At 43.9% G+C, this 23,869-nt stretch overlaps 2 protein-coding genes across 4 annotated transcripts in view; one reads left to right on the top strand and one right to left on the bottom strand.

The window, feature by feature from the left end:
• The first annotated feature begins 3,910 nt into the window (after positions 1 to 3,910).
• Positions 3,911 to 7,658, top strand: CT47C1 (cancer/testis antigen family 47 member C1). Of its 3 annotated transcripts, none has more exons than XM_073013172.1 (3): positions 3,911 to 4,980; positions 5,872 to 6,027; positions 7,127 to 7,658. In XM_073013172.1, the coding sequence occupies exons 1-2, from the start codon at positions 4,143 to 4,145 to the stop codon at positions 5,994 to 5,996; spliced, it is 963 nt and encodes a 320-aa protein (XP_072869273.1). In that variant the 5' UTR covers positions 3,911 to 4,142; the 3' UTR covers positions 5,997 to 6,027; positions 7,127 to 7,658. The 3 variants fall into 3 exon arrangements, with proteins under 3 accessions (XP_072869273.1, XP_037845015.1, XP_037845013.1); XM_037989087.1 differs by lacking the exon at positions 7,127 to 7,658 and having other exon boundaries at positions 4,143 to 4,403; positions 4,458 to 4,980; positions 5,872 to 5,996; XM_037989085.1 differs by lacking the exon at positions 7,127 to 7,658 and having other exon boundaries at positions 4,143 to 4,406; positions 4,458 to 4,980; positions 5,872 to 5,996.
• A 1,572-nt stretch (positions 7,659 to 9,230) lies between these two features.
• KIAA1210 (KIAA1210 ortholog) overlaps positions 9,231 to 23,869 on the bottom strand; it is a 50,541-nt gene continuing 35,902 nt past the window's right edge. The window contains 4 exon segments of the mRNA XM_073013100.1: positions 9,231 to 11,948; positions 13,450 to 13,555; positions 15,891 to 16,054; positions 17,057 to 20,260. Of these exon segments, the coding sequence (XP_072869201.1) occupies positions 11,773 to 11,948; positions 13,450 to 13,555; positions 15,891 to 16,054; positions 17,057 to 20,260 (3,650 nt within the window). The 3' untranslated portion in view covers positions 9,231 to 11,772.

The following is a 23,869-nucleotide window of genomic DNA, read 5'->3' as shown; positions in this document are numbered from 1 at the left end:
GTGTTCAATGGCAAAATTGTCAACAATTTGGGGTGGAGAGAAAGTGTAGTGAAACTGTGGTTACCAAACAGTCCTGAATGTACTCATGACCACAAATTTTTAGTCAACTTAGTCAACCAATTTTCAATATTTTTATCTGCTTCATTTAGTGGCAAGGAAAAAGTAATAGAATGCAATTCAACTAGAGCTGGGGTTTTGCCTAGTAGATATGATAGAGAGCTAAGAGGAGAAAGGGAATGGAGTGACTTTAACGTGAGTAGGTATTGGTTTCCTATTGCTGCTGTAACAAATCACCACAAACTTTGTGGCTTAAAATACAGACTTACAATATTAGAGTTGCAGAGGTCGGAAGTATCATTGAGCTGAAATCAAGGTGTGGGCAGAGCTGTATTCCTTCTGGAGACACTAGAGGAGAATCTGTTTCTTTGACTTTTCCAGCTTGTACAGCCTGCCCACATTCACTGGCTTATAGTTCCGAACTTCTTCCATCTTTAAAGCCAGCAACATCAGGCCAAGTCTTTCTCATGCTGCCATCTCTTTGGTTCTCTCTTCTAATTCCTTCTCCCACTTTTAAGGACGCTTGTGATTGCATTGGGCCTATCTGGCTAATCCAGAATAATCTCCCTATCCTAAAGTCAACTGATTAGCAACATTAACTCTATCTGCAACCTTAATTCCCCTCTGCCAGGTAACCTAACAGACCCACAGGGTTCTGGGGATTAGGACACAGGCATCTTTGGGGAGGCCAGCATTCTGCCTGTGATAATAACAACACATAATGGATGGAATTTATGTAAGTAGGCAAATGAAGAAGATGGTAGGAAGGTAGAGTGAAAAAGTGGTTAGGTCAGCAGATTGGGGAAATAATCTGATGGAATTGAAACATTGTAGCAGTAGAGAAAAAATTTTCTAAATGGTGCCATTTCTGTTAATGGAAAATGGAAAAGGCTAGTATAGGACCATGGGGGTAAGTATCTGATGTAAGGTTGGAGAAAAGATCAGATGAGGAGGTCATGGAAGTGGAATTCCAGGGCGTGGGATGAGTCATCCCTGTGGATGTTAAAGTCACCAAGAATGATGAACAAACTTCAGTGTAGGGAAGAAGACTGAGGATGCAAGGAAAGGCATAAACCCCACAAGCTAGATGAGCCTGTAAGTGAAAAGGAGCCTGTGGTGGTGCAGACTTGCCCAGAATTGGAAGAATGGAGCCTTGACATGCAACTCCACTCCCAGGGGCTGAGCTCAAAGTCACAGAGTCTGTGCAATGACTCCTTGGGATGTGGGGGTCAAGGTCAAATCCCAAGAGAGACCAGCATTCCAGACTGTCCCCCACCCCTCTCGTGGCTTCCATGAGCAGCAGGAAGTGCTGGACTTGAGGACTGTGGGCTCTCCCCCGCCTGGAGGGAGATGGGGCTCTTGTGCCAGAGTAGGCACAGAGTAGGCACCCACAGCCTACTCTGGCTGTGACACAGTAGACTAGGAGGCAAGCAAGGGACCAAGTCGCTCCCTGTATGTGGGGGGCGGGGGCAGGGTCTCTCCTGAGGAATGAGATCCCTCATTGTCCCCAGCCTCACAGCAGAATCACACTAGGTTGCAAAAGCAGAAATCTCACACGAGGCCAGGGAGACGATCCCAAGAGAGAAAGGAAGAGGGGATAGCAAGGCCCTTTGTAGACAGTCAAGCCCTAGGCAGGTAGAAGAGAAACACCATTCATGGTGATAGTGATTCCAAAGCCCTTTGCTTCATTTAGCAAACATTTACCAAACACTGACCTGGTGCAGAGCCCTGTGGCAGGCACTCTGGGTGTTACAAACTTGAGGCAGGCCTGGACGTTCACCCTAAAGGACCTGTGCTTTCTTAGATGAGCTAAACCATGTCCATGCATATCACTGTCATTCAGGATAGTGTCTGGTGAGGGTGGTGGGGGACAGATATAGAAAAGTAGGCTGCCTGGAGCCGATGAGTTTTGAGCCAGACTGTAAAGGAGATCTTTGGGCTGGTCTTCCAGGGGTGTTCCCTACCATCCCAACATTAAGTGGAAATCTCTCAGGGTGGTTGTGGCTTTAGGTCTCTCCCTCTGGCCCACTTTGACCCTGATGGTGGGTCTGCAAATGGAAAGGACTTGGCCACTTCTGTTGACTGATAGACGGAGGTGGGGTGGGGAAAGAGAGCACCTTTCCCTAAGAAAATCTGAAATCCTGGGTTGTGCCAACTACCTGACTTGGCAAAGATCAGATGTCATTGATGGGATAGCTGGAGATAAAGGAAAGGTAGCAACTATACACCAGAGATAAGGGAATGTGACATCCTGGATGGGTCTGCATCTGCAGGCAACAGGCTCAGCCAGATAACCAAGGCTATGGAGATTGTTCCATGGACTTCTGGCTCACGTACTTGCCATGAAGAGAGCCCCAATGCGGGAGCTGGGAGGACATTCTCCCTCAGTTTCACTTCAGGTAGTTTCACTTCACTTCTTGAAAGCACACCTGCTCAGCTTTTTCCTTTCTCTTCTGTTTGCTGGTGCTAACTAGTTTCCCCTCCCAGGGACTTGGAAACAACTGTTAAGATAGCTTACTGCCACTGCAACAGAACCATCTCCTCCAGGATCTGCCTCATTCCTTGACAACAACTTGCTCCACAACAAGCCCAGTGCCCAGTCCTATCTCCCTGCAGAAAGAAGCAGCTACTGCTGTGCTCTTTTTGCCCTAGAGACCTCACAATTGACAGCAGTCATCACATTGTGTTTCACACTCATTGATAAGTGGACAAGGCAACTGAAGAGGAAATGATTTAGTATAAACTGGAGTCTCGGCAAATATATTGGAACGTTGACATTATGCAGCTGAGAGGGCTTAGCTTCCAGAGGTCTGAGCTAACCGCCACCCCAAAGAGGGGCATAGGAATGATGGGGGAAGAGGTACTAGGATGTAAACCATGAGCAATCTGTCATCTTTGGATTTCATCAGTCAAACAAGCAAGAGGTACAAATGACATTTGTAAGGAGGCATGGCATTGGTACATGGAAGGCACTCAATAAATTTGGTAAATGAATAAATAAATGGTTTAATGAATAAGGTTGATCACTTCAGGTAGGAGGTGAAGAAGATCGGAGGGCACTGACCAGGCAAATACAGAAAAGAATGGTGGTACAGGCCAGGCACGGTGGCTCATGCCTGTAATCCCAGCACTTTGGAAGGCTGAGGCTGGCAGATCACGAGGTCAGGAGATTGAGACCATCCTGGCTGACACAGTGAAACCCAGTCTCTACTAAAAATACAAAAAAAATTAGCCGAGCATGGTGGCGGGCACCTGTAACCCCAGCTACTCGGGAGACTGAGGCAGGAGAATGGCGTGAACCTGGGAGGTGGAGCTTGCAGTGAGCCGAGATCACGCCACTGCACTCCAGCCTGGGCGATAAAGCAAGACTCTGTCTCAAAAAAAAAAAAAAAAAAAAAAAAAAAAAAAAAAAAAAAAATCATGGTACAAAGAGGAGTATGTGTCCTATGGAAGGCAGGAAACCTACTTAGTGATAGTAATTACATAATAGTCTCCATATTGCTTCTGGGCCTTGCAGAACCTAAAATGTTTCCTCTCCACCCTTTACAGAAGTTTCCCCAATCCAGGGTGCCTCCACATTGGACCATTATAGTGTCGCTAATAATCGTAAAATTAAAAGGACAGGACTTGTGTGGACCTAAAGGCTAGCCCTGGACACTAAGGCCTCAAAGAAAAGGTGGAGTCCTGGATTCTGAGTTGTCCTAGAGCTTAAGGGCCTTGATCTTCATTGGACGCAGAGCATGTCAATCTGAAGTTTTCAGCAAATGAGCTTAGAGCTCACTGAGAACCCCTGGTTGACCCTCCCAGTCCCGCCCCCTGTCGCCTGCCAACCGAAATCTTTCCCGCCTTGTCTAAGTCCTCTCAGGCCAGCCTTGGTGGGAGGCTCCTGGGATTGGCTCCCTGCCCTTCCCACCTTAGGGTGTCCTCAGAGACAGACTCTTATTCCCTCAGTAAGGAGACAGACTCTTATTCTCTCAGCAGCCAGACCCTCACCTCCCCTCAGCCACAACCACCTCAGAGGCCACCGACTTCACCATCGTCGCCTCAGCCTAGTCGCCACTCCAGTTGAGGCACTGACTGGCGTCATGTCTGCCACAGGGGATCAAGACCCGATCCAAGAGGACCAGAAGGCCCCAGTGAGCCAGGAGAGAGCACAGGCCGAGGCGGGAGGTGACCGGGAGGCTGGTGACTCTGGCCCCGACAGTGGCGACATGGTCCCCGTGGCTGAGGTGGCCGGAGTCACAGGGCCCACGAGAGGCCTCGGGGAGGAGGAGGGTGAGCAGGCGGCAGGCTTGGCCGCAGCCCCTGTGGTCAGGAACCCCGAGGAAGACTCAGAGATCAGGATAGTGGTGGAGATGGTGGAGGAGGAGGAGGAGGAGGAGGAAGAGGAGGAGGAGGAGGAAGAGGAGGAGGAGGAGGAGGAAGAGAGGAATGAGGCGGGCAACTTTGACTTGGTCACGGCCACCCGTCGCTACCCCATAATAGGCTTTCGCGGGGAGTTTCTGGACATGGTCCACTCCCTTCTCCACCGCATCTATCACAATGACCACATCCTGATCGGGATGCGTGGCGGCCGCCTGATGCGGAGGCTCCGCACTGCGGCGCCCAGTGGCTCAAATGAGCCCGCACTGTTGCTGGTGCGTGAGAGGCTGGGCGTGGGGGCCACGGGCCCTGAGGGCGAGGGCCTGGGCCTGCTCCAGGAGGCCGCGTCGGTCCCAGAGCCTGAGGTGCCAGCAGACCAGGCTGAGATGACCAGGGAGCCTGCAGAAGAGTCCGCAGAGGAGGCCTCAGAGGAGCACGCAGAGGAGGCCGCAGAGGAGGAGCTTGCAGAGGAGACCGCAGAGGAACCGGCCACAGAGGAACCGGCTGCAGAGGAGGAGGCCGCAGAGGAACTGGCCACAGAGGAGGCTGCTGCTCCCGAGGGTAAGGAACGGGCTACCTGCAGTGGCGGGGAGGCAGGGACCCGTGCATCCGAGGGTTCCAGGCAGGGCCGAGGTGCGCGCATAGCTGGTGAAGAGGGTGGTGAAGCCGGGGTCGGGGCCTCGGGGCCTCGGGTGGTGAAGTTTGGGTCAGGGCCCTCCTGAAACTTAAGGCCAAATGTGTCCCAATGAGTCGAAGCCCAGTTCTCTAACGACCTCTATGATTTTGGGAAAACATGCTGCCCTCTACCAACCTGTATTTGATAGGAGATCTGAGATCATGGATGCCATTTGGGGGGCCCACAGATGAATGGCCGGGTAGATAGGAGTTCAAGAGGGAGCTCGGCAGGAAACAGAAGGGACGCCGGAAAGAAAAGAACAGGCAAATGGCAGACATCCTTTTTGGTTCATGGCTTTTCAAAGTATAAAGATTCTTAGAAAGTTGATCCCCAAATGATGAAGTGATGCATTGGCCCTTGGTAAAAATGAAACATTCAGGGGGATGAGGAACCAATGAGCTTCACCATAGAATTTGTCTTTTGAGGTAACAAATATTTTCCCAACAAAGTTCTGACCAAAACACTTGGAATGAGATCAGACACAATGATTCTAATCTCTTCTCCAAAGAACTAGAAATAATCAGCAGCTTTGGGTGGGATATTTACTGGAAAAAAGGGAAATAGTGTCCCTGTGGAAATGATCAAGCAGCAGCAACGTGGGGTCCATGGAACTGTTGTGAAAACCAGTGGGAAGATGGCCAGCTATTCCTTCCTTAGTTAAGTCTATCCTCCTGCTTCTCCTGAGGGTGGAGTACGGGATGCCGCTGCTAGTTATAAATTGGGCTATATTTTCTGCGAAAGTCTGGTCCCAACGTCTCTATTATTCTCCACTAAAGAAGTCACTAAATATCAGCATGAAAAGTGGGATGAAAAGGCCCAAGATTCTGCAGGCGAGGAAGAGAAAGAACAAGAAAAAGAGAAGGATGAGAAAAACAAGGTGAAGAACTCCAAAGGGACCTAGACGCAGCAGAGGGGAAGCTGAGAAAATCCAGGTATCTGTGTATAGCTTTGAGGATCACTCAACTATTCCTGGCATTTACCTGTTACTGACAGTTTTATTTTTTAAAAATTCCCAATAGATTAATTAAGAAAATGTTTTAGTTTAAAACTTCAATTTAACTTACTTAAAATGTCACTAAAATATTCATGTACCTAGTAATATGAACTTCAGTGTGTTCTGAAATATACTTCATGGCTACTCATTTGTTCATGTTGAGGTCTTTTGTCCTCTAGCTGCAGGACTACTAACAAGTGTCAAATGTATCAGACCTACTACCTAAGACCAATATTTGTGTAGAAAACAGTTGCCAGACGCAGCATCTAACTTTGTTGGGCCACACATTAGTTGGGCCTTCATTACTTAGCCACAGAAATGCAGGCTCCCATAGTAACTAGGAGGCAACTCAATGCCTTTTACAAAGTGACTACTTACAAATAGCAAAAAGCTAAGAATTTCAAGTAGGACCACATTTAATGACTAATACCTAAATATTTGTTTAGCTATATATCTTTGTATTTTATGTGACAAATGAAAAGAATGTGTGTAATTAAGTCTTAAGGCATATCTGTCTTTGAGTATATTTAAATGGTTAATTTTTTTTTTTTTGCATTTTCACAGCTGTATATTTCATAACAGCTTCTTTCTCATATGGTAGATATGGAAACCAAGGGTCTGCGAGGGTAAGGGAGTATCATTTGTGGAACTAGCACAGGCTGTTAAAGCTCGAGAGATTTATTTAAATCCCAGAATTGCCTCTCATGTAAAAATAACAACAACAAGCTTTTCTGGTGCTGGGGAGACAAGGTTGGTGTGATCATTTGACTGGAACCATCAGTTCCACAAGCACCCTGATATCTAAGCTTGCGAGTTACAAAAGGAAAAGGTGTTCTTCTCTGCTTGTTTAAGATATAGCACACAAATGTTGCAGATATAGACAGAGCTGGCCATTTTCTTCTATTTAGAAAGTCACTGGTGCTGCTTAATGTACCATTGTTTATTTTTTTCTCATTTCATTCTGTAGTTGGGAAGAATAGTAAGAAGATGAAGAAAGAAGACTCTGCTGTTCATTGTTTTTATTTTATTTTATTCAGATGCCTGCGAGAATTTTAACACATATCATTCCGAAGTTCTTTACCTCAAAAGTGGTATCTAGTGACATCTAACTTTTATCTTTCACAAATATATTTGACAGTGTTTGTTCAAGTTAAAAATAAGAGTTTGTTTTAAATGAATAAATTGAAACATGGGGAGATTTTTCAATAAATAATTCTGACTCAAATCTCTCTTTTACCTCTTTGTTTTGGTCCACCATACCTTCATTGAAAGATATTACTTTCCACCATTTGGTAAGATTGTTTTAAATTCTTTTACTGCAGCCAAAAGTCAATTAAAATGTCAAGTTTAAAACCATTTTTGAAAAGAGAGAGATGGGGCTCAAGTCTTTAGAACTGTGCTGTCTACTACCTTAGTCACTAGTAATGTTGTGGCCGCTGAGCACTTGTAATATGGCTAGTCTTATTAATATGTCTGTAAGTGTGAAAATAATATTGCATATCTTACTAATGATTTTCATACTGATTACATGTTGAGATGATAATACTTGAATTAAAATGAAATATTAAAGTTTTTGTTGGTTTCTTTTTATTTTCTAATGTGGCTAGTAGAACATTTAGAATTACCCATGTAGATCACATTATATGTCTATTGGACAATACTGCTCTAGAGCACAGTTTTGAAGAAAACTTCATGGATGGCCCAGGTTGCCTAGAAGCCACATGGTATTGCTGAGCTTGGGCCCAGACTTTGATTTGGAGCAGTGGTTCTCAAAGTTTGGCCCCCAAGCAGTGTCATCAGCATTACCTGGGAATTCTCAGACTCCACCCAAGACCTACGAAATCTGAAAATCTAGGGTGGAGTCAGCAATCTGTGTTTTAACAAGCCCCCCAGGGACTTCTGATGAACACTAAGGTTTGAGAACCACTGGTTTCAGGCAACAGAGGAAGAAGTTCAGCACCTCCTGTAGAGCCAGGGTTAATTCACTGGCTCGGGGCTGTTTCAGGTAAACTGAAAGGGACAGCAAGGGATGGGCTGGGGAGGAGACTAGAATTCACAGGGGCTGAGGCCTAGGGGTAAAAATGCATAAAGAAAAAAGTCGGGTCCAAAAGGATACAAACATGATACCATGTATATGACTTCTAAGAAAACATACAAATGATCACCATAAATTGATTGTGGGTACATATAGAGAGACTAAAAGGTGTGCATGTAAGAGATGCATACAAGTGTAGCATACAGAAAGACAAGCACATTTGAGATGGTAGTTAGGGAGGGGCATTCTAGTAGAGAAGGCTCCACAGCATGCATCAACTATATTTGTAATGTTACATTTCTTAAGCTGAATAGTAGATGCATGGATGTTTATAGTAATGTTTTCTACAGTTTTGTGTAGGTATGAAATATTTCTAAAGTGGGAGGGGGAAGGGGAGTAGTTCTTCCCACATCACTGGGGCAGGACTTACAGGAGGCTGAGAATTCTAGAACCCAACCTGGCCTTTGAGGTCATTATGAACATACATTTGACATGGAAGGAGATAAACCATTAAATAAAACATGCTGTATTTGTTTATTTAAATATTTCAAATACTTAGACATATGGTATGCGGATCCCAAGTTGAACTCTTGTTCTAAACCCTGAACATATTACAGATGAACCAGGCTCAATATCTGGCCTATAACCCCTTTCCCTTTCTCTCTCCATGCCATTTTGTTACCTGAGCACAGTAGGGCCCCTTGCTTCTGAAAAGTGCTTATTCCAGTAGCCCATCTTGCTATAGGACTTGGACTTTGTCCCTGACGCAGGCTTAGAGTGCAACCACCAATCACCTTGTCTCTTCTGCTCCCCCCCCAACCACAACCCCTCTTTATTCTCCAGGTGTTCAAACCCAAAACCTCTTCAATGGCCCTTCTCCCCCATACCAAATATCAGTGCGCACCTGAAAGCCATCAGCTTGGTCAGGCACACCTGCGTGGACTCCCTTTATTCTCAGCACCACCTCTTAAGAACATTTTACTTCTCTGACAACCTTCAGCTCTGAGTTGTCAATATCCTATTTTTTTTCCCGTCCCATGTCACAGACAGAGATGGACTACAGAATAGGCTTTATTAAATTTATTTGCTTTGCATATATCATAAATCAAAAAAGCTAAAGCAGTAGAAAACTTGTCAGAATGTGCCTTTAGGCATTTAAAAAGAACTTAATCTCTTCATTTAAAAACAGAGCTTTGTTGTTAACTGTGGAAAAGAAATTGTTATTGGAGAGTTCTCAGAGTGAGAATAACTGAATACAGGTTCACTGTGAAAAAAAGGAAGGGAAGTGTAACAGCTGTGTTGTTAATTGTGGAAAAGAAATTGTTATTAGAGAGTTCTCAGAGTGAGAATAACTGAATACAGGTTCACTGTGAAAAAGGGAAGGGAGATGTAACAGCTAATCTACCAGGAGTACCCAGATAAAGGGCATCTACCTTAATATATTGTTCACTAGGGGAATACAAAGGAAATAAAATTCACTCAATCAAAATAGCATTATCAAAATGGCAAAGGCACGGTATCAGGAAAAATAGATGTTATATAGAGAAAATGCAACATTTAGCATGTAATTGTACTGTGTCACATTATACCAGCATCAGCAAAACCCAGCACCAAGTGTTTAGCTCTGACACCTCACTACCTCTCTGGATTTTTTTGCATGGGGCAGCACCCCACTCAGAATATAAAGGCACAGTCCGATGTCCAGGTCTTCATTTCTGTTTAAGCAAAGCAACACAGTGTAACAGAGGCAGACACAGTGATAACTATACTGAGAAGTCACTTCTGGGTCTCCTAGAAAAATGAGCTAAGTTTACCCCCCAGACATCCAAAGGGAGCTCTCCCTTAGTGTTTGGTGGGTTTGGGGGATGGAATGAAGGGAAAGACATAGAAAGGAAGATTTAACTAACTTCTAGTAAACCTAGATGAGATTCTAGGGTGGTCTGCATCTCAGAAAGCCAGCCAATTAAGGAACTGGCTCTGGGGGTAAAGGTGCCTACATCTTCATCCTTAGCCGAGGAGTTCTTAACGGAGGCTGTGCTACAAAAGAAAAAGACTGTGTGGCAAGATGGGAAGGGAGGCATCAACATTTGCGGGCTACTTGCCCGCACCCCTCATAGCTGACCATCCCTCTCATTCTCTTTCTCACTCTCCCTTTTTGGTCTTCCCTCTTCTCCGTGGCTGGGAGATGAGTGGGTCACTGGAAGGTAGTGTCTCTCCAGCCTAGTAACTTTTGAGGTGTGTGCCCCTAGGAATGAGGGTGTGGAAAAGCTGATTTACTCACTTAACGCTTCCAGGTAGCAGAAAGTTCATTTCTCAGTGGCTTTGGGATTGCACTCTTGCTTTGGGCTAAAACCTTGTGAAGCAAAGATAGCTGAGGGAAAACGACAAGAAGCTACATGGAGTTCTCCACCTTAAGGCTGGGACCAGAGAGGAAGGAGTTCCAGTGGCCCCAGATGTGCATTGAGGCAGTAAGCTTGCCATATGCCTGATGGAAAGTACAGCTTTTGGCATCTGTAGAACTCCAATTTCAATAGGGTCTTCAGTGCTTAACAGGATATATGTGATAGACAGTGATTTCTGTGTAATCAGAGAGGGTCACGGTAGTATTGGGACGAGAAGCAAAACACTGATGAACTCACTATCCAGAGGAGTAAGATAATTCCCAAGAAGCATTCTGCGTCATAGGGAGGTGCTCGCTGCAGCCAGGCCTGTGACAGGTTGACGTGAGGCATGTCCAAAGAGGGAGTTTTGTGTAAGTGCTCTGCGTGTTACTATCACCCAAGGAGAAAGCATCAGGGGCCCCCAGGGACACAGGGAAGATGTGTCAAGGGGTGATAGGCTGTGCAGAAATTTTCTTGGAGACCCAGAATTTTCACTTCCACCATCTCTTTTAGGAGTCTTTGCAAAGTTTGGAGCAACAACCAAATAATTGCAGCATCTATCTAGGCTCATAAAACCTAAAGGCCAATCTTTGGGTCAAATCATCTGAATGTTTCCATTCCAAAGTTAAAGATTTTGCAATTCTACAGCAGTGCAAATGTTTTCCATAGTTTTAATAGAGGAAATGCTGGGTTTCTGGGTGCTGGCAGTGGCTATATGGAAGGTTAAGCATTCATGGCATTTATTTCATTCAAATAATTATGTTTTAATTTACATTTCTAAGGCTATTTTGCTTAATAAATTCTTATTTTGCTTAATACATTCTTATTTTGCTTAATACTTATTTTGCTTAATAAAAGTGGTCACAGTAAAAAGATCACTACATAGAATTAATACAGCTATTAGCAATTATCATTTAAAATGCTGATGCTTGGCCAGGCGCGGTGGTTCACACCTGTAATCCCAGCACTTTGGGAGGCTGAGGTGGACGGATTACAAGGTCAGGAGATCGAGACCATCCCGGCCAACATGGTGAAACCCCGTCTCTACTAAAAATACCAAAACAAAATTAGCCGGGCATGATGGCGGCTGCCTGTAGTCCCAGCTACTGGGGAGGCTGAGGCGGGAGAATGGCGTGAACCCAGGAGGCGGAGCTTGCAGTAAGCGGAGATCGCGCCACTGCATTCCAGTCTGGGTAACACAGCAAGACTCCGTCTCAAAAAAATTAAAATTAAAAAAAAAAATGCTGATGCTCCACACAAGGGCTCTTTATTGCATCATCTCTGCCATGTGGCTCCATGCTTTGGCTTTCTTCCTGGCCAGGGAGAACCAGACAGGCTCAACTGGCTCTACTGGCTTCTGGAACTTGGCTGGGAGAATTGAAGATCGTTTGGTTTCTTTTTCCATGGCAGGCACTTGCAGTATCTTCTGAGCTTCAAATCCAACTGGAACCACAGCAAATAACACACAAGCAATAAGGAATCCCAGAGATATTGGGGTATGTTGTTTATGGAATGCCAAAATGTTTCCTCCTTTCAGGCTTCCTCTGATCCCCCTGCTCTAGTGCTTTCTAAACCCTTCTCCCTTTGGTGCCAGACTTCTAAAAGTTAGGGCCTGTGTGATGCCATGTGTGATATGTCAAAGGTGTAAAATCAACATGGCTATAGCCACAGGGCCCTGGGCATGGGAAGGCCCGGGAGGTAATACCTGTGCCTATAACTGCCAATCTTTGGGTGGTTATTACTGGATTGTCTTACATCTTTGAACTGAGACCAGAGGGAAACATACTGTATCTGCTTAGTTTCTAAAATTTCAAATAAGGTAATGTTATTTGTGTTTGCCAATCCATGATTTCATGTGAAATGAATTGATTGATGACTCAATAGATGCACCCAGTAAAAGTTGATGGTACATAATATTGTACCAACCCAACTACCCCAGCCAAGCAGACTACCTCCCTACTCCTAATTCCACTCCCTCCCTCATCCTGCTTATCATCAATTGACTTAGTGACTTAGACTCAACCAGTGGTTCTCAATCCTGGCTACACATTAGAATCACCTAGGGCTCTTTTAAAAAACGCCAATACCCGTGCCGTTTCCTGAAGCAAATGAATTAGAATCTCTAAGGATGGAGCCAGGACCATCTGTAATTTTTTTAAAAACTCACCAGGTGATTCTGATGCACAGTGACAGTTGTGATTCACTTGATAGGAGTATAGTGCCCATGAGGCCATTAAAAGCTGTGAGCAAGTCAGCTGCTGCTATTTCATGGCCAGAAAATGGGTTCCTGAATTCCTGGTCTAATTTCTTCATGAGCGGGATTAAGGGAGAGGACAAAGATGGTTCAGTATAAATCCATCCTCCACTCCCCTGCTCCTGCTGAAAAAATTCTCTCTAGCACACAACTCTTTCTGGTGAGATCACATTTTATTATATCCCAGCAGAGTATTCCTCTCAGCTGTCAACATTTCCTCACCACTTACACATCCCTGCTCAGAATACAGAGAGGCTTAAACAAGCCTTCTAAATAATTAAAAACAATTGAATATCATTGGGCCTTTAGAGTGAATTATTTTCAACAGTTTCGTTGGAGATGTAGAAAGTGAGAAAACACCGCTTTGCTATGAACTGGAAAGTGACTTGGTACTTTCCTCTTGCATACCCAACCAGAAGAATGTTTCAGTGAGTGACCACAGTTTTGTGCCTAGACAGCTTCTCTGATGAGGCAAAAGACTGGAAGACCCTCTGAAAGTTATACACTGGACTTGTATTAGTCAAAATAAGTAAATTTTTCTAAAATAAGCTGTATCTAATTAAAGAGCCACGCGAGAAATCATTAAGCTGACTTGGGAGGTAAGAGACAAGTATTACCTGAGCTTGAAATTGCAAAAGTTTCACATTTTGCCGGGGCTGTTTTCCAAGAGGTCGGGATGTATGCTTTTACCTGATTTTGTAGGCTTAGGTGGCTTCATCTGTGCTCTCTTCTCCTGTTTATGGACACTGGAAGTGAAAATCTTTTTAGGTTGGTTTTCATTTTCAGGGCCAGCTCCCTTTAATACAAAAATGAAAACAGAAAGCTTGTAAGTTCTGACATTAAAATGGCAGATTGCTTATTCAGAGGACCATAGAGTGCAAGCCCTGTCCTGGGTACTATGAGTTTAACAGTATCCAAAAGGAAAGATTAGAGATATATAGATAGATAAGGAGAGAAATAGCATTGAGACTTTTGGCTTGAAATTTAGGTTCACAAAACCTAAGCTGGCTCAAGTTTATCACCTTTCAGACCAGAAAGAAAGAGCTGTTTAATTTTACAAATAGTGAAAGCAGGTTAACAAGAGAATTATTTAACTTGAGAACAACCTTTTCCTTAGCACTTTACCAACACTTAACAGCAAGCTAACAGAACATGGTAGTTGCAAACAAATCTGATCAATTCATTCAAGTGAGTTCCATAAGATTTCTACTTTTCAAAACCAGCTGACATATGACTTGAAGCATTTCTCACATTAGAAAGTAATATACCTGTAGGTCTTTCCGAAATTCTGCAGTTTATTCTTTTCAAATTAACCTCTTCATAATTGGTCTAAATTAGTGAGTTTATATACACTAATGTATCTCTCCTGACAAAAGCTTTAATCAGGCTGAGAGCAGTGGACTATAATCCCAACACTTTGTGAGGCTCAGGCAGGAGGACCACTTGAGCCCAGGAGTTCAAGACCAGCCTGGGGAACATAGTGAGACCCATATTTACAAAATAATTAAAAATTAGCTGGGCATGGTGGCACACACCTATAGTGCCTATAGTCGCAGCTACTATGGCGGGGATGAAGGGGAAGGATAATTGAGCCTGGGAGGTTGACACCGCAGTAAGTTGTGATTGTGCCACTACACTCCAGCTAGGATGACAGAGTGAGAACCTGTCTCAAAAAAAAAAAAAAAAAAAAAAAAAAAAGCTTTAATAAAGGTGGACTTTACCACTGTGTGATCCTGTCCCCATGTAAATACTAACGATGAAAAAGAAAAGATCTTTAAAGCAAAGAGTTACACAGGTCCTTGCATGGTCCTTCAACAAATTTAGTAAGCACTTAAAAGTATAGGAGCTTAGACATATCTCTTGATATGCGAATCTGGTATGTTTCCTTGAGTCAGTTTTCTGCAGGTTTGATAAGAGGAGAAAGGCATCATCCCATCAGCTCTTATCCACATGTGGTAGTTAGCCTAGTTTACCACATCACATTTTATAACTTACAGGTAGGTGCCACACCAAACCAAATCTATATGTAGAAATCCAAACATCAAACACAGAAAGGGAACTTGTTTTGTACTGATATGGAAAAGTGCCCAGAAATAAAATGTTAAATGAAAAAAAAAAAAAAAAAACCAGTATTTATAGTTTGATTCCATTTATAAACATATGTATAGATAGATAGATAGGCATAAAATATCTGTAAAGGTAATCACTCAACTCTTACCCCAGTTATTACCTTTAGGTATTTTTTTAAGCTATGAGGATGCAAAGGCATAAGAATGTTACAATGGACTTTGGGGACTCTGAAGGAAAGGGTGAGAAGGCGGTGAGGGATAAAATACTATGAATTGGGTTACAGTGCACCAAAATCTCACAAATCACCATCAGATAACTTACTCATGTAAACAAATGCCACCTGTTCCCCCCAAACCTTTTTTTAATGGAAATAAAGAATTTCCTTTTTTATGGAAATAAAAAATTTCCTTTTTTATGGAAATAAAAAATAAAAAATTAAATAAAATGACTTACTCCTTATTTCTCAACCAATTTTGTGGAACCTTGCTTTAGAATATTGAGGGCAGGATTTGTTTTGTAGATTCTCTCTATATTCATGACTTTACACAACACCCCCCCACACGCACACGCACTTTTGAGAAAGGATCTCTCTCTGTCACCCAGGCTAGAGTGTAGTGGCGTGATCTTGACTCACTACAGCCTCCATGCCTGGGCTCAAGCGATCCTCCCACCTCAGCCTCCCACCTCAGTAGCTGGGAATGTCAGTGCATGCCACCACACCCAGCTATGTTTTTGTATTTTTAGTAAAGATGGAGTTTCAGCATGTTGCTCAAGCTGATCTTGAACTCCTGAGCTCAAGGAATCCACCTGCCTTGGCCTCCCGGAGTGCTGGGATTATAAGCATGAGCCACCACACCTGGCCTGCATAAACCCTTTAAGAGCATAAAAGCAGGGCATATTTGTATAAATGCAAAGCAAGTCTTTCCCTAAAGACTCCTCCTGCCTTGATTAATGCTCCCAAAGAGAGGGGGAGCTGCATGTCCGCAAAGTTCCCAATAGAAGCCTAATCAGTGATTCCAGCAACCTTTTTGGAGTGTTTTCTTGGCTACCCCAGGTCCTACCCCATATTTAGGCTCCTTAGGCTCAGCACTGGCTCCAGCTCTGCTCTTAGTTTTCAGCTCTTTCATAGGAATGTGGGCCTTGAAACTCCTCTGCTTCTGCTTTGCCATATTTATCCAAACTGGCTCTGAGACAGCATAATCTGACTGTTGACCATCAGGCTTTCCTGAGAAAGAAATGAAAGGAGTTAGAACAGAAGCAAGGCAGGCAGGGTCTTGAGCCTGGCTGGGGCTTACCCACAATAATATCCCAAATGGGACCCTTGTTAATTGCCAAAGGAAAATAAACAGATATCAACCAGAGAAGGCTCCCCTTTTTTTGGGCCCTCCCTACAACTTGGCAAGGCAGGAATTCCTTGGGTAGTAAAGAAGCTGTATTTAAAAGTGGGCATCCTGTCCCTTTACTGGACCCTTCCCTTGTCCATCCCTCGTCTCATCTGCAAATCAGGGTAGGACAACGCTTGCCAGGGGTGGGCTGGGAAAATCCCAAGGATGCCAGAGGCTCAGGCCATTGATGCCATTCCTCTAACTCCTAGAAAAATCTTAGAGTATTTGTTACTTCATAGTCCCTCGTACAAGTGTGTGGTTACATAAGTGTGGTTACAGGAATATAAAAGACTTTCCCAAGGATGGAGTGTGAAAGTCCAAAGGTTTTGGGAGACATTAGTGCCCAAAAGATCGCCTAGCTCTGAACTCTTAGATATTTCAGGTGAGCGAAGAGACATTTATGGCAAATTAAGATTTCAGGCTGAGAGACTGAATATAATGTTCTACTAATGAGATGGCTTTAAAAATCCACATGGTGTTAGGGAGGGGTTTAATGCATGTAAACGTATTTTGAGAAAAGCATAAAATTCCATCCACACGTAAGGTGTGCAGAGGGTGAGGAAGAGGGAATGGGGAGATGGTCATGTGTCTACTGTGGAATGTAGATGGATGTCCAAAGGGGGACCCCATTGGGAAAGGGAAGACTCAAAATTAACTACCTCCAAATCTATTAAATCTAGAATGGGGCACTATTTTGCTCCCAAACCCATAAGCCAGCCCTGTCAAAGCCACAATTCAGTAAGCAAGGCTAGAATAGACTTTAATGCCCATTCAAGGCTTTGCTTTCCAGTTCTTCTTTCCACGTGATATCTACTTGCCATCTGGAGAGATAAAAGCCTTACCTGGGATCTTGCAAGCAGGTTGCTTCTTAGCCATGCTTTCAGATTTGGGCCTGCTCTGTTGCTTCTCTGCAACGTTAGATATTTTGGTGAGGTTCCCTGCAGCCTCCAGGAGCCCCTGGGAAGTGCTTGTTGTGATTTTATGCCCCCTGCCTACAGAGGATGAAATTGGGCCCGAGGGCACTGAAGCAAGCTGGTTGAAGTTATCTTGTTTCTCACTCTTATACTTCTGTGAGGAAGGGGCTCTTTTCAGTCGAACCCCAAAAAGCTTTTCAACATCATCCTGGTTGGATAGGTTTGCATGCTCGTTATTATTACCATCACCACTCTCAAGATCTTCTTTCTTAGAGCAAATGTCCCCAGAAGTGGATGTTTGCCCGGCAGGGGCAGTGGTGAGCTTCCCAGGTTTGGTAGCAGGGGCCGGGATGCTCTTTATGGGGTGTTTGGAACCTTGGCTGAATTTATTGGTTTTGTTTGCAAAAGCTTGATCTCTTCGTAGGAACCAGTTGTCAGAATTGCTCTCAAAAATAGACCGCCTAGCAGCAGCATTCACAGAACTTGAATGAACCTGTTGCTGGAAAGGGCTACTTGGAGGCAGGTGCTTCTCACCGCTGCTCTGCTTTACAGGTATATTTGCTGGGCCCTTTGATGACATCTGTGGCTGGAATTTAGACCTATCTGAGGCTTGGGAAGAATGTTTGGGAGGCAGCTGCTTTTTAGAATTCCTCCACTCTTTAGGAGAGCTGGCAGAAGCAGAGGAGACTTTTTGCTCATACTCAGGTTTCCTCAAGGCCTGGGAAAGCTGTCTGGGAGACAGCTGCTCTTTAAAACTGCTGCACTTCCCAGGAGCTTTCTCTGAACATGAGAAAACTTTCTGTGGGTCTTCAGGCCTTCCCAAGGACTGTAAAGGGTGCTTCATAGGTAGCATCTTTGAAGAAATGCCTCCCTTAGGATTAGCACTCCCTGAATCTGAGAAAACTTGGTGCTTGATTTTAGGCTTCGACAAAAATTTGGAAGGAAGATTGGGAGGCAGAGGTGCCACTTCACTGCCCCTCTTAAGAGCAGAGTTCTCTGAAAAGATTTGCTGTGCCATAAATTTCACGAATGACTGGGTTGGACGCCTGGGAATCCGTGATTTCTTAGAAATGCCTTCAACAGCCATTTTCTCTAGACGTGAGGTCATTTCCCGAACTTTAGACCTCTTTAAGAACTGGGTAGCGTATTGGGGAGGCACTGGGCTCCCAGAAATGCCTGTCTCAACAGCAGCCCTCTCGAAATCTGAGGACAGTTGCTGGACTTTATTTCCCACAGTAAACCAGGAAAGATATCTGGGAAGCAGCTGCTCCTTAGAAATGTCCTCTTCAACAGTAGTGCTTTCTGGATGTGCAGGGAGTTGATACAGTTCCTCAAATTTAGGGGTCACCCATGGCTGGGAAGTGTATTTGGAAGGTGTTGGTGCCACAGGACCGCTGCATTCTGCAGAAGTACTCATTGAGTCTAGGAACTTAGGCCTCTCCGAGGGCTGGGAAAGGCATCTGGGAGGCAGCGACTCCACATAAGTGCCTTCCTCAACAGCTGTGCTTTCTGAGATTTGCCGGATTTGAGGATCTGTCAAGGACTGAGGAGAATATTTGGGGAGCAGTGGCTCCACAGAAATGACTCTCTCAACAGCAACATCCTCTGAACCTGAGAATATGTTTTGTTGAACTTTAGGATTCATCAAGGGCTGGCAAAGAAGTTTAGGAGGCAGAAGCTTCACAGAAATGCTCTCTTCAACAGCCATGCTCTTTGGAGATGAGGAAACTTCTTGCTCCACTTTAGGGTTCACCCATGGCTGGAAAGGGTGTCTTGGAGGGATTGGCTCCATGGAACCACTCTGTTTTACAGAAGTGCCCACTGAACTGGTGGGGACTTGTTGCTGAACAGTAGGACTCATAATGGGCTGAGAAGGGCATCTGGAAGGCAGCTGCTGTGTAGAAGCATTCTGCTCTTCAGGAGTATTATTTGAAGCAGAGGAGACTTCTTGTTGGTCTTTGGGCTTTCCCAAGGCCTGAGCAGGGTGTCTGAGAGGCAGGTCTTCCTCTGAGCTGCTGCAATCCTCAGAACTGTTGTACTTTTCAACATAACTGCTTGATTCTGTGAAGACTTCTTCATTTTCAGGCTCTTCTAAAGCCTGGGAGGGGCATCTGGGGTCCAGCTCCTCCTCAGAGCTGCTCAAGTCCTCAACAAAACTTTTTGATTCAGAGAAGACTTCTTGTTCATCTTCAAACTTCCCCAAGGACTGGGAAGAGTGACCATGAGCCAGTTCTTCAGAACCATCCCCCTCCTCAAGAATATTCTCTGAATCTGAGGAGACTTCTTCAGCATCAGGCTTCCTTGAGGACTGAAAAAGGTTTCTGGGAGGCAGAGTCTTGGCATAAACATCTCCTTTGGCTGTAGTACTTGTCATACCCAAAACACTTGCTGTAAAGGCCTGGTGAACATTTCCAGAAGGCTTTTCTTTGCAGATAGTTTGAACATCCTGGGCTGACTCCATTTTGGATTGGGCCTTTCGTGAATCAAAGCTGAAAGCTTCTTTATCTTCTAACTGGATATGAGAAGGATTCATAGACACCTGAGCCTCTGCTGCTACTGAGAGAATGGCTTCCTCTTGGGTTGTAGAAAGACTTTCCACCATCAGTGAAAGAGAAGCTTTGGCTTCTGTCTTCTCAGCTCCAGAAGCCACATCTTCATGGTATGGTTGTGGATCACTAACCATGGAATTGTCCATGTTTTCAGGTATGGGCTGTGCTGCTGATGCTTTTCTGGATCCGAAATCTATGCCATCATTTCTCCTTTCCATGTCATCTTTATCTGAAAGCAACCCCTGAGGGGTAGTGGTTTCTGGTTGTGGAGTTGTAGGCTGCTCCATGTTGTCCTTCTCCAAGGACAAGTGCAAGAAAGGGACATTCCTGGCAGTCTTATTGGTAGGCGAAGACCCAGCTCTATCGCCCAGGCCATACCCTTCACTGGATTGTTTAAGGCTTCTTCCTTTGAATTCACACTCACTCAATCCTGAAATACTTGCTCCTTTTCTTCTCTGTCTTCTTCCATATGCTGCTGACATTGGATAGCTCTGACTCCCAGAAGCATCAGTGTCTGGAGCCTGGTCTGTTGTCTTCTTATCATACATCTCAGTTTTGTTGTTCTGTTCCTGGCTTGAGGAATCTGCACCAAACAGAAATAAGGAAAGGAGAAATACATGTGACTTTGACTTCCTAAAATAAGAATACTGTGCCCTGGCCCAATGGTACCTATTTGCTACTGAATTTCCTAGTATGAGGAAGCAGCTATTCGGAAGACAGAGGGCAACTTGGTCACTATTAGGTTTCTGCAATTGGACATTTTTAAGCCAAAGAGAAATCCTAGCTCTAGAAACTGATTCCAGGGTTGGCTTATCACCTTTTTACCAATAGTCTGGTCCACCATTCAGTGTGAGACACATCAGAAGGCAAATTTTGAACCTGTAACAATGACTACCTTTGGAGAAACTGACTAGGGAAGGAGGAATGGAATTTTTTACTTTCTAATTAGCATTTCTATTTTCTACATAATATTTATCTGAACTACCTGAAATTTCATATCATGTGCATGTATTGCTTTTTTTTTTTTTTTTCTTTAAGACAGAATCTCGTTCTGTCACCCAGGCTGGAGTGAAATTGAAAATTAATTATGGCTCTATTTTACACTCTACCCAAAAGACAAATTTCACACTTCGAATTCATACCTCATACCAGGCTGCAGTGGCACGATCTCGGCTCACTGCAACCTCTGACTCTCAGGTCAAGCAATTCTCCTGCCTCAGCCTCCTGAGTAGCTGGGATTACAGACACATGACACCACGTCCGGATAACTTTTGTATTTTTAGTAGAGACGGTGTTTCACCATGTTGGTCAGGCTGGTCTCAAACTCCTGACCTTGTGACCCACCTGCCTCAGCCTCCCAATGTGCTGGGATTACAGGCATGAGCCACCATGCCCAGCCATATTGCTTTGCTTTTAAGAAGGGTTCAATAGGAGTTATCTGGGAGGCAAGATTATGGCCCCCTTTTCTTCTTTTTTTCTACCCTCATATTGAAACAATCCTAGTTGTTTTTATTTCCAAGATGCAGATTGGAGACATTGTTAGCGTGTCTCTCCCACTTGGAAAGACAAAATAGTATGTAGATATTCATGCTGTGAGCTTTTTCCAAGAAGCAACACAGGAACTTAACAGAAAGAGTGAAGCCAGGTGACAATAAACTATAATAATCCATTAAAAAGTGGGCAAAGGACATGAATAAACAGTTCTCAAAAGAAGATATACAAATGGACAACAAACATATGAAAAATGCTCAATATCACTAGGGAAATGCAAATTGAAACACAATGCGATATCATCTTACCTCAGCCAGAATGGCCATTATGAAAAAGTCAAAAAACAATAGATGGTGGGATGAATGTGATAAAAAGAGAATACTTACACACTGCTGGTGGGAATGTCAATTAGTGCAAACTCTGTGGAAAACAGTATGGAAATTTCCCAAAGAACTAAAAATAGATCTATGATTCAATCCAGCAATCCCACTACTGAGTATCTACCCAAAGGAAAAGAAGTCATTATATCAAAAAGACACCTGCACACATGTTTATTGAAGCACAATTCACAATTGCAAGGATATGGAATCAACCTAAGTGCCCATCATCCTATGAGTAGATAATGAAAATGTCAAGCACAAGGTAGTAGTTGTACAGATTACTCCTCTCCTTTCTTCTAGTACTTTTCTAAGGAACTCACTTTGATCCCCAGATGGAAGGGCCCCTCGCTGCCTTTCTTCCCTCACTATCTGCTGCATCCCTAGCTCCATCTAGTGGTTTCATACCCAGCATATGGCGCTGAGAATAGCTGACTGCACTCCAAACCACTTCCATGATATGGAAAATCAACTAAAGAAAATGTGATACTACTCAGGCATAACAAAGAATGAAATAATGTCTTTTGTAGCAACTTGGATGAAACTGGAGGCCAATATTCTAAGTGAAGTAACCCAGGAATTGAAAACCAAATACCACATGTTCTCCCTTATAAATGGGAGCTAAGCTATGGGTATGCAAAGGCATACAGAATGGTATAATGGACACTGGAGACTCAGAAAGTGGGAAGGGTAGGAGGGGGTGAGGGATGAAAAACTACATAATGTATACAATGTACATTACTCGAGTGACAGGTGCACTAAAATCCTAGACTTCACCACTATACAATTTATCCATGTAACCAAAAACCACTTGTACCCCCAAAGCTATTGAAATAAAAACATTTTTAAACCAACCATATGTAATATACATGCAAAGAAATTCTTGGAATGCCTTAACAATTGCATTGGTCCACAGGCTTCAGGTCAAGCACAAGGTAGTAGTCGTACAGATTACTCCTCTCCTTTCTTCTAGTTCTAAGGAACTCTCTTTGATCCCCATATGGAAGGGCCCCTCACTGCCTTTCTTCCCTCACTATCTGCTGCATCCCTAGCTCCATCTGGTAGTTTCATATCCAGCATACAGCGCTGAGAATAGCTGACTGTGCTCCAAACAACTTCCATGATATGGAAAATCAACTAAAGTATCTGCCCCCATGGATACTGACTCAGTTCTATCCTCTGTGTGTAAAAGAGACAACTATTAAAAAATAAAGCTCAAAGGCTGGATGCAGTGGCTCACGCCTGTAATCCCAGCACTTTGGGAGGCCGAGGCGGGTGGATCACGAGGTCAGGAGATCGAGATCATCCTGGCTAACATGGTGAAACCCCGTCTCTACTAAAAATACAAAAAAATTAACCAGGTGTGGTGACGGGTGCCTGTAGTCCCAGCTACTAGGGAGACTGAGTCAGGAGAATTGCTTGAACCAGGGAGGCGGAGGTTGCAGTGAGCTGAGATCGTGCCACTGCACTCCAGCTTGGGTGAGAGAGTGAGACTCCATCTCAAAAAAATAAGTAAATAAATAAATAAAAATAAAGCTCAAAAAGATTTTTTTTTAAAGTACTCATTTAATCTTCCTTTTTCTTTCTTTTTTTTTTTTTCTGGAGAGTTTTGTGGTTTTCTTAGTTTTCATGGGAAAATGTGTTTAGGAATATCCTGTCTTTGAACCCACATGTGAAATCTTTTGTGGCAAAAACGTAACATAACTGTTCAACTTAATTTGAGGAACTGGATTTTTTATCAAATATTGCTTGAAATCAGCTTGCCATCAGCTGGAGCCAGCATCAACATATGTACACGCATAAACATACAGAGAGATTTTCACTCTGGTGATATTTGTTGTTTGGCGATTTAATAGGTGTTGGCTGCCAAGGACATCTGTCTGCAGCTGCATAACCCCTCTTTGTCCATGGATGTGGGCAATAGTATCATTATTAAGAAAGTCATTTTCTCTCTACAGGAAGAGAAAGGCAACTTTTAAAAAATGATTTTTTGGCCAATTATGTTATTCCTTTCTGGTTCTTTTGCTGAGGAAGAATGCTGAAGGGAAATCAGTGACTGTCCTCCCGTATCTGGGCTCACTGAGGAACTCAGCATGTACGTTAGCCTCAGAGAGGATGAAACAAATTCACAAACAAAACACCTCTCTTGTTGGAAATTCATTTAGATAAAATAAGAATCCAGGTATGATCCTTTACCTGAACCCCACACAAGTGGCAATTGTATTACTTTGGCAGTTTAGATGGAGAAGCCTGGACCACATTTTCTGCATATAAAATTGAAAGCTCTCTGAAGACCAAGGGCAGCAGTCTTAGGTAATTCTTGG

The sequence above is a fragment of the Chlorocebus sabaeus genome, chromosome X, assembly GCF_047675955.1.
Source record: "Chlorocebus sabaeus isolate Y175 chromosome X, mChlSab1.0.hap1, whole genome shotgun sequence".
Classification (NCBI taxonomy): Eukaryota; Metazoa; Chordata; class Mammalia; order Primates; family Cercopithecidae; genus Chlorocebus; species Chlorocebus sabaeus.
This window is presented reverse-complemented; position numbering and strand designations above follow the sequence as displayed.

Coding starts and splice junctions, on each gene's coding strand:
- CT47C1 (XM_073013172.1), top strand. CDS start 4,143: ATGTCTGCCACAGGGGATCAAGACCCGATCCAAGAGGACCAGAAGGCC. Junction 4,981..5,871: donor GGAGGCTGCTGCTCCCGAGG/GTAAGGAACGGG, acceptor TCTCCACTAAAG/AAGTCACTAAATATCAGCAT.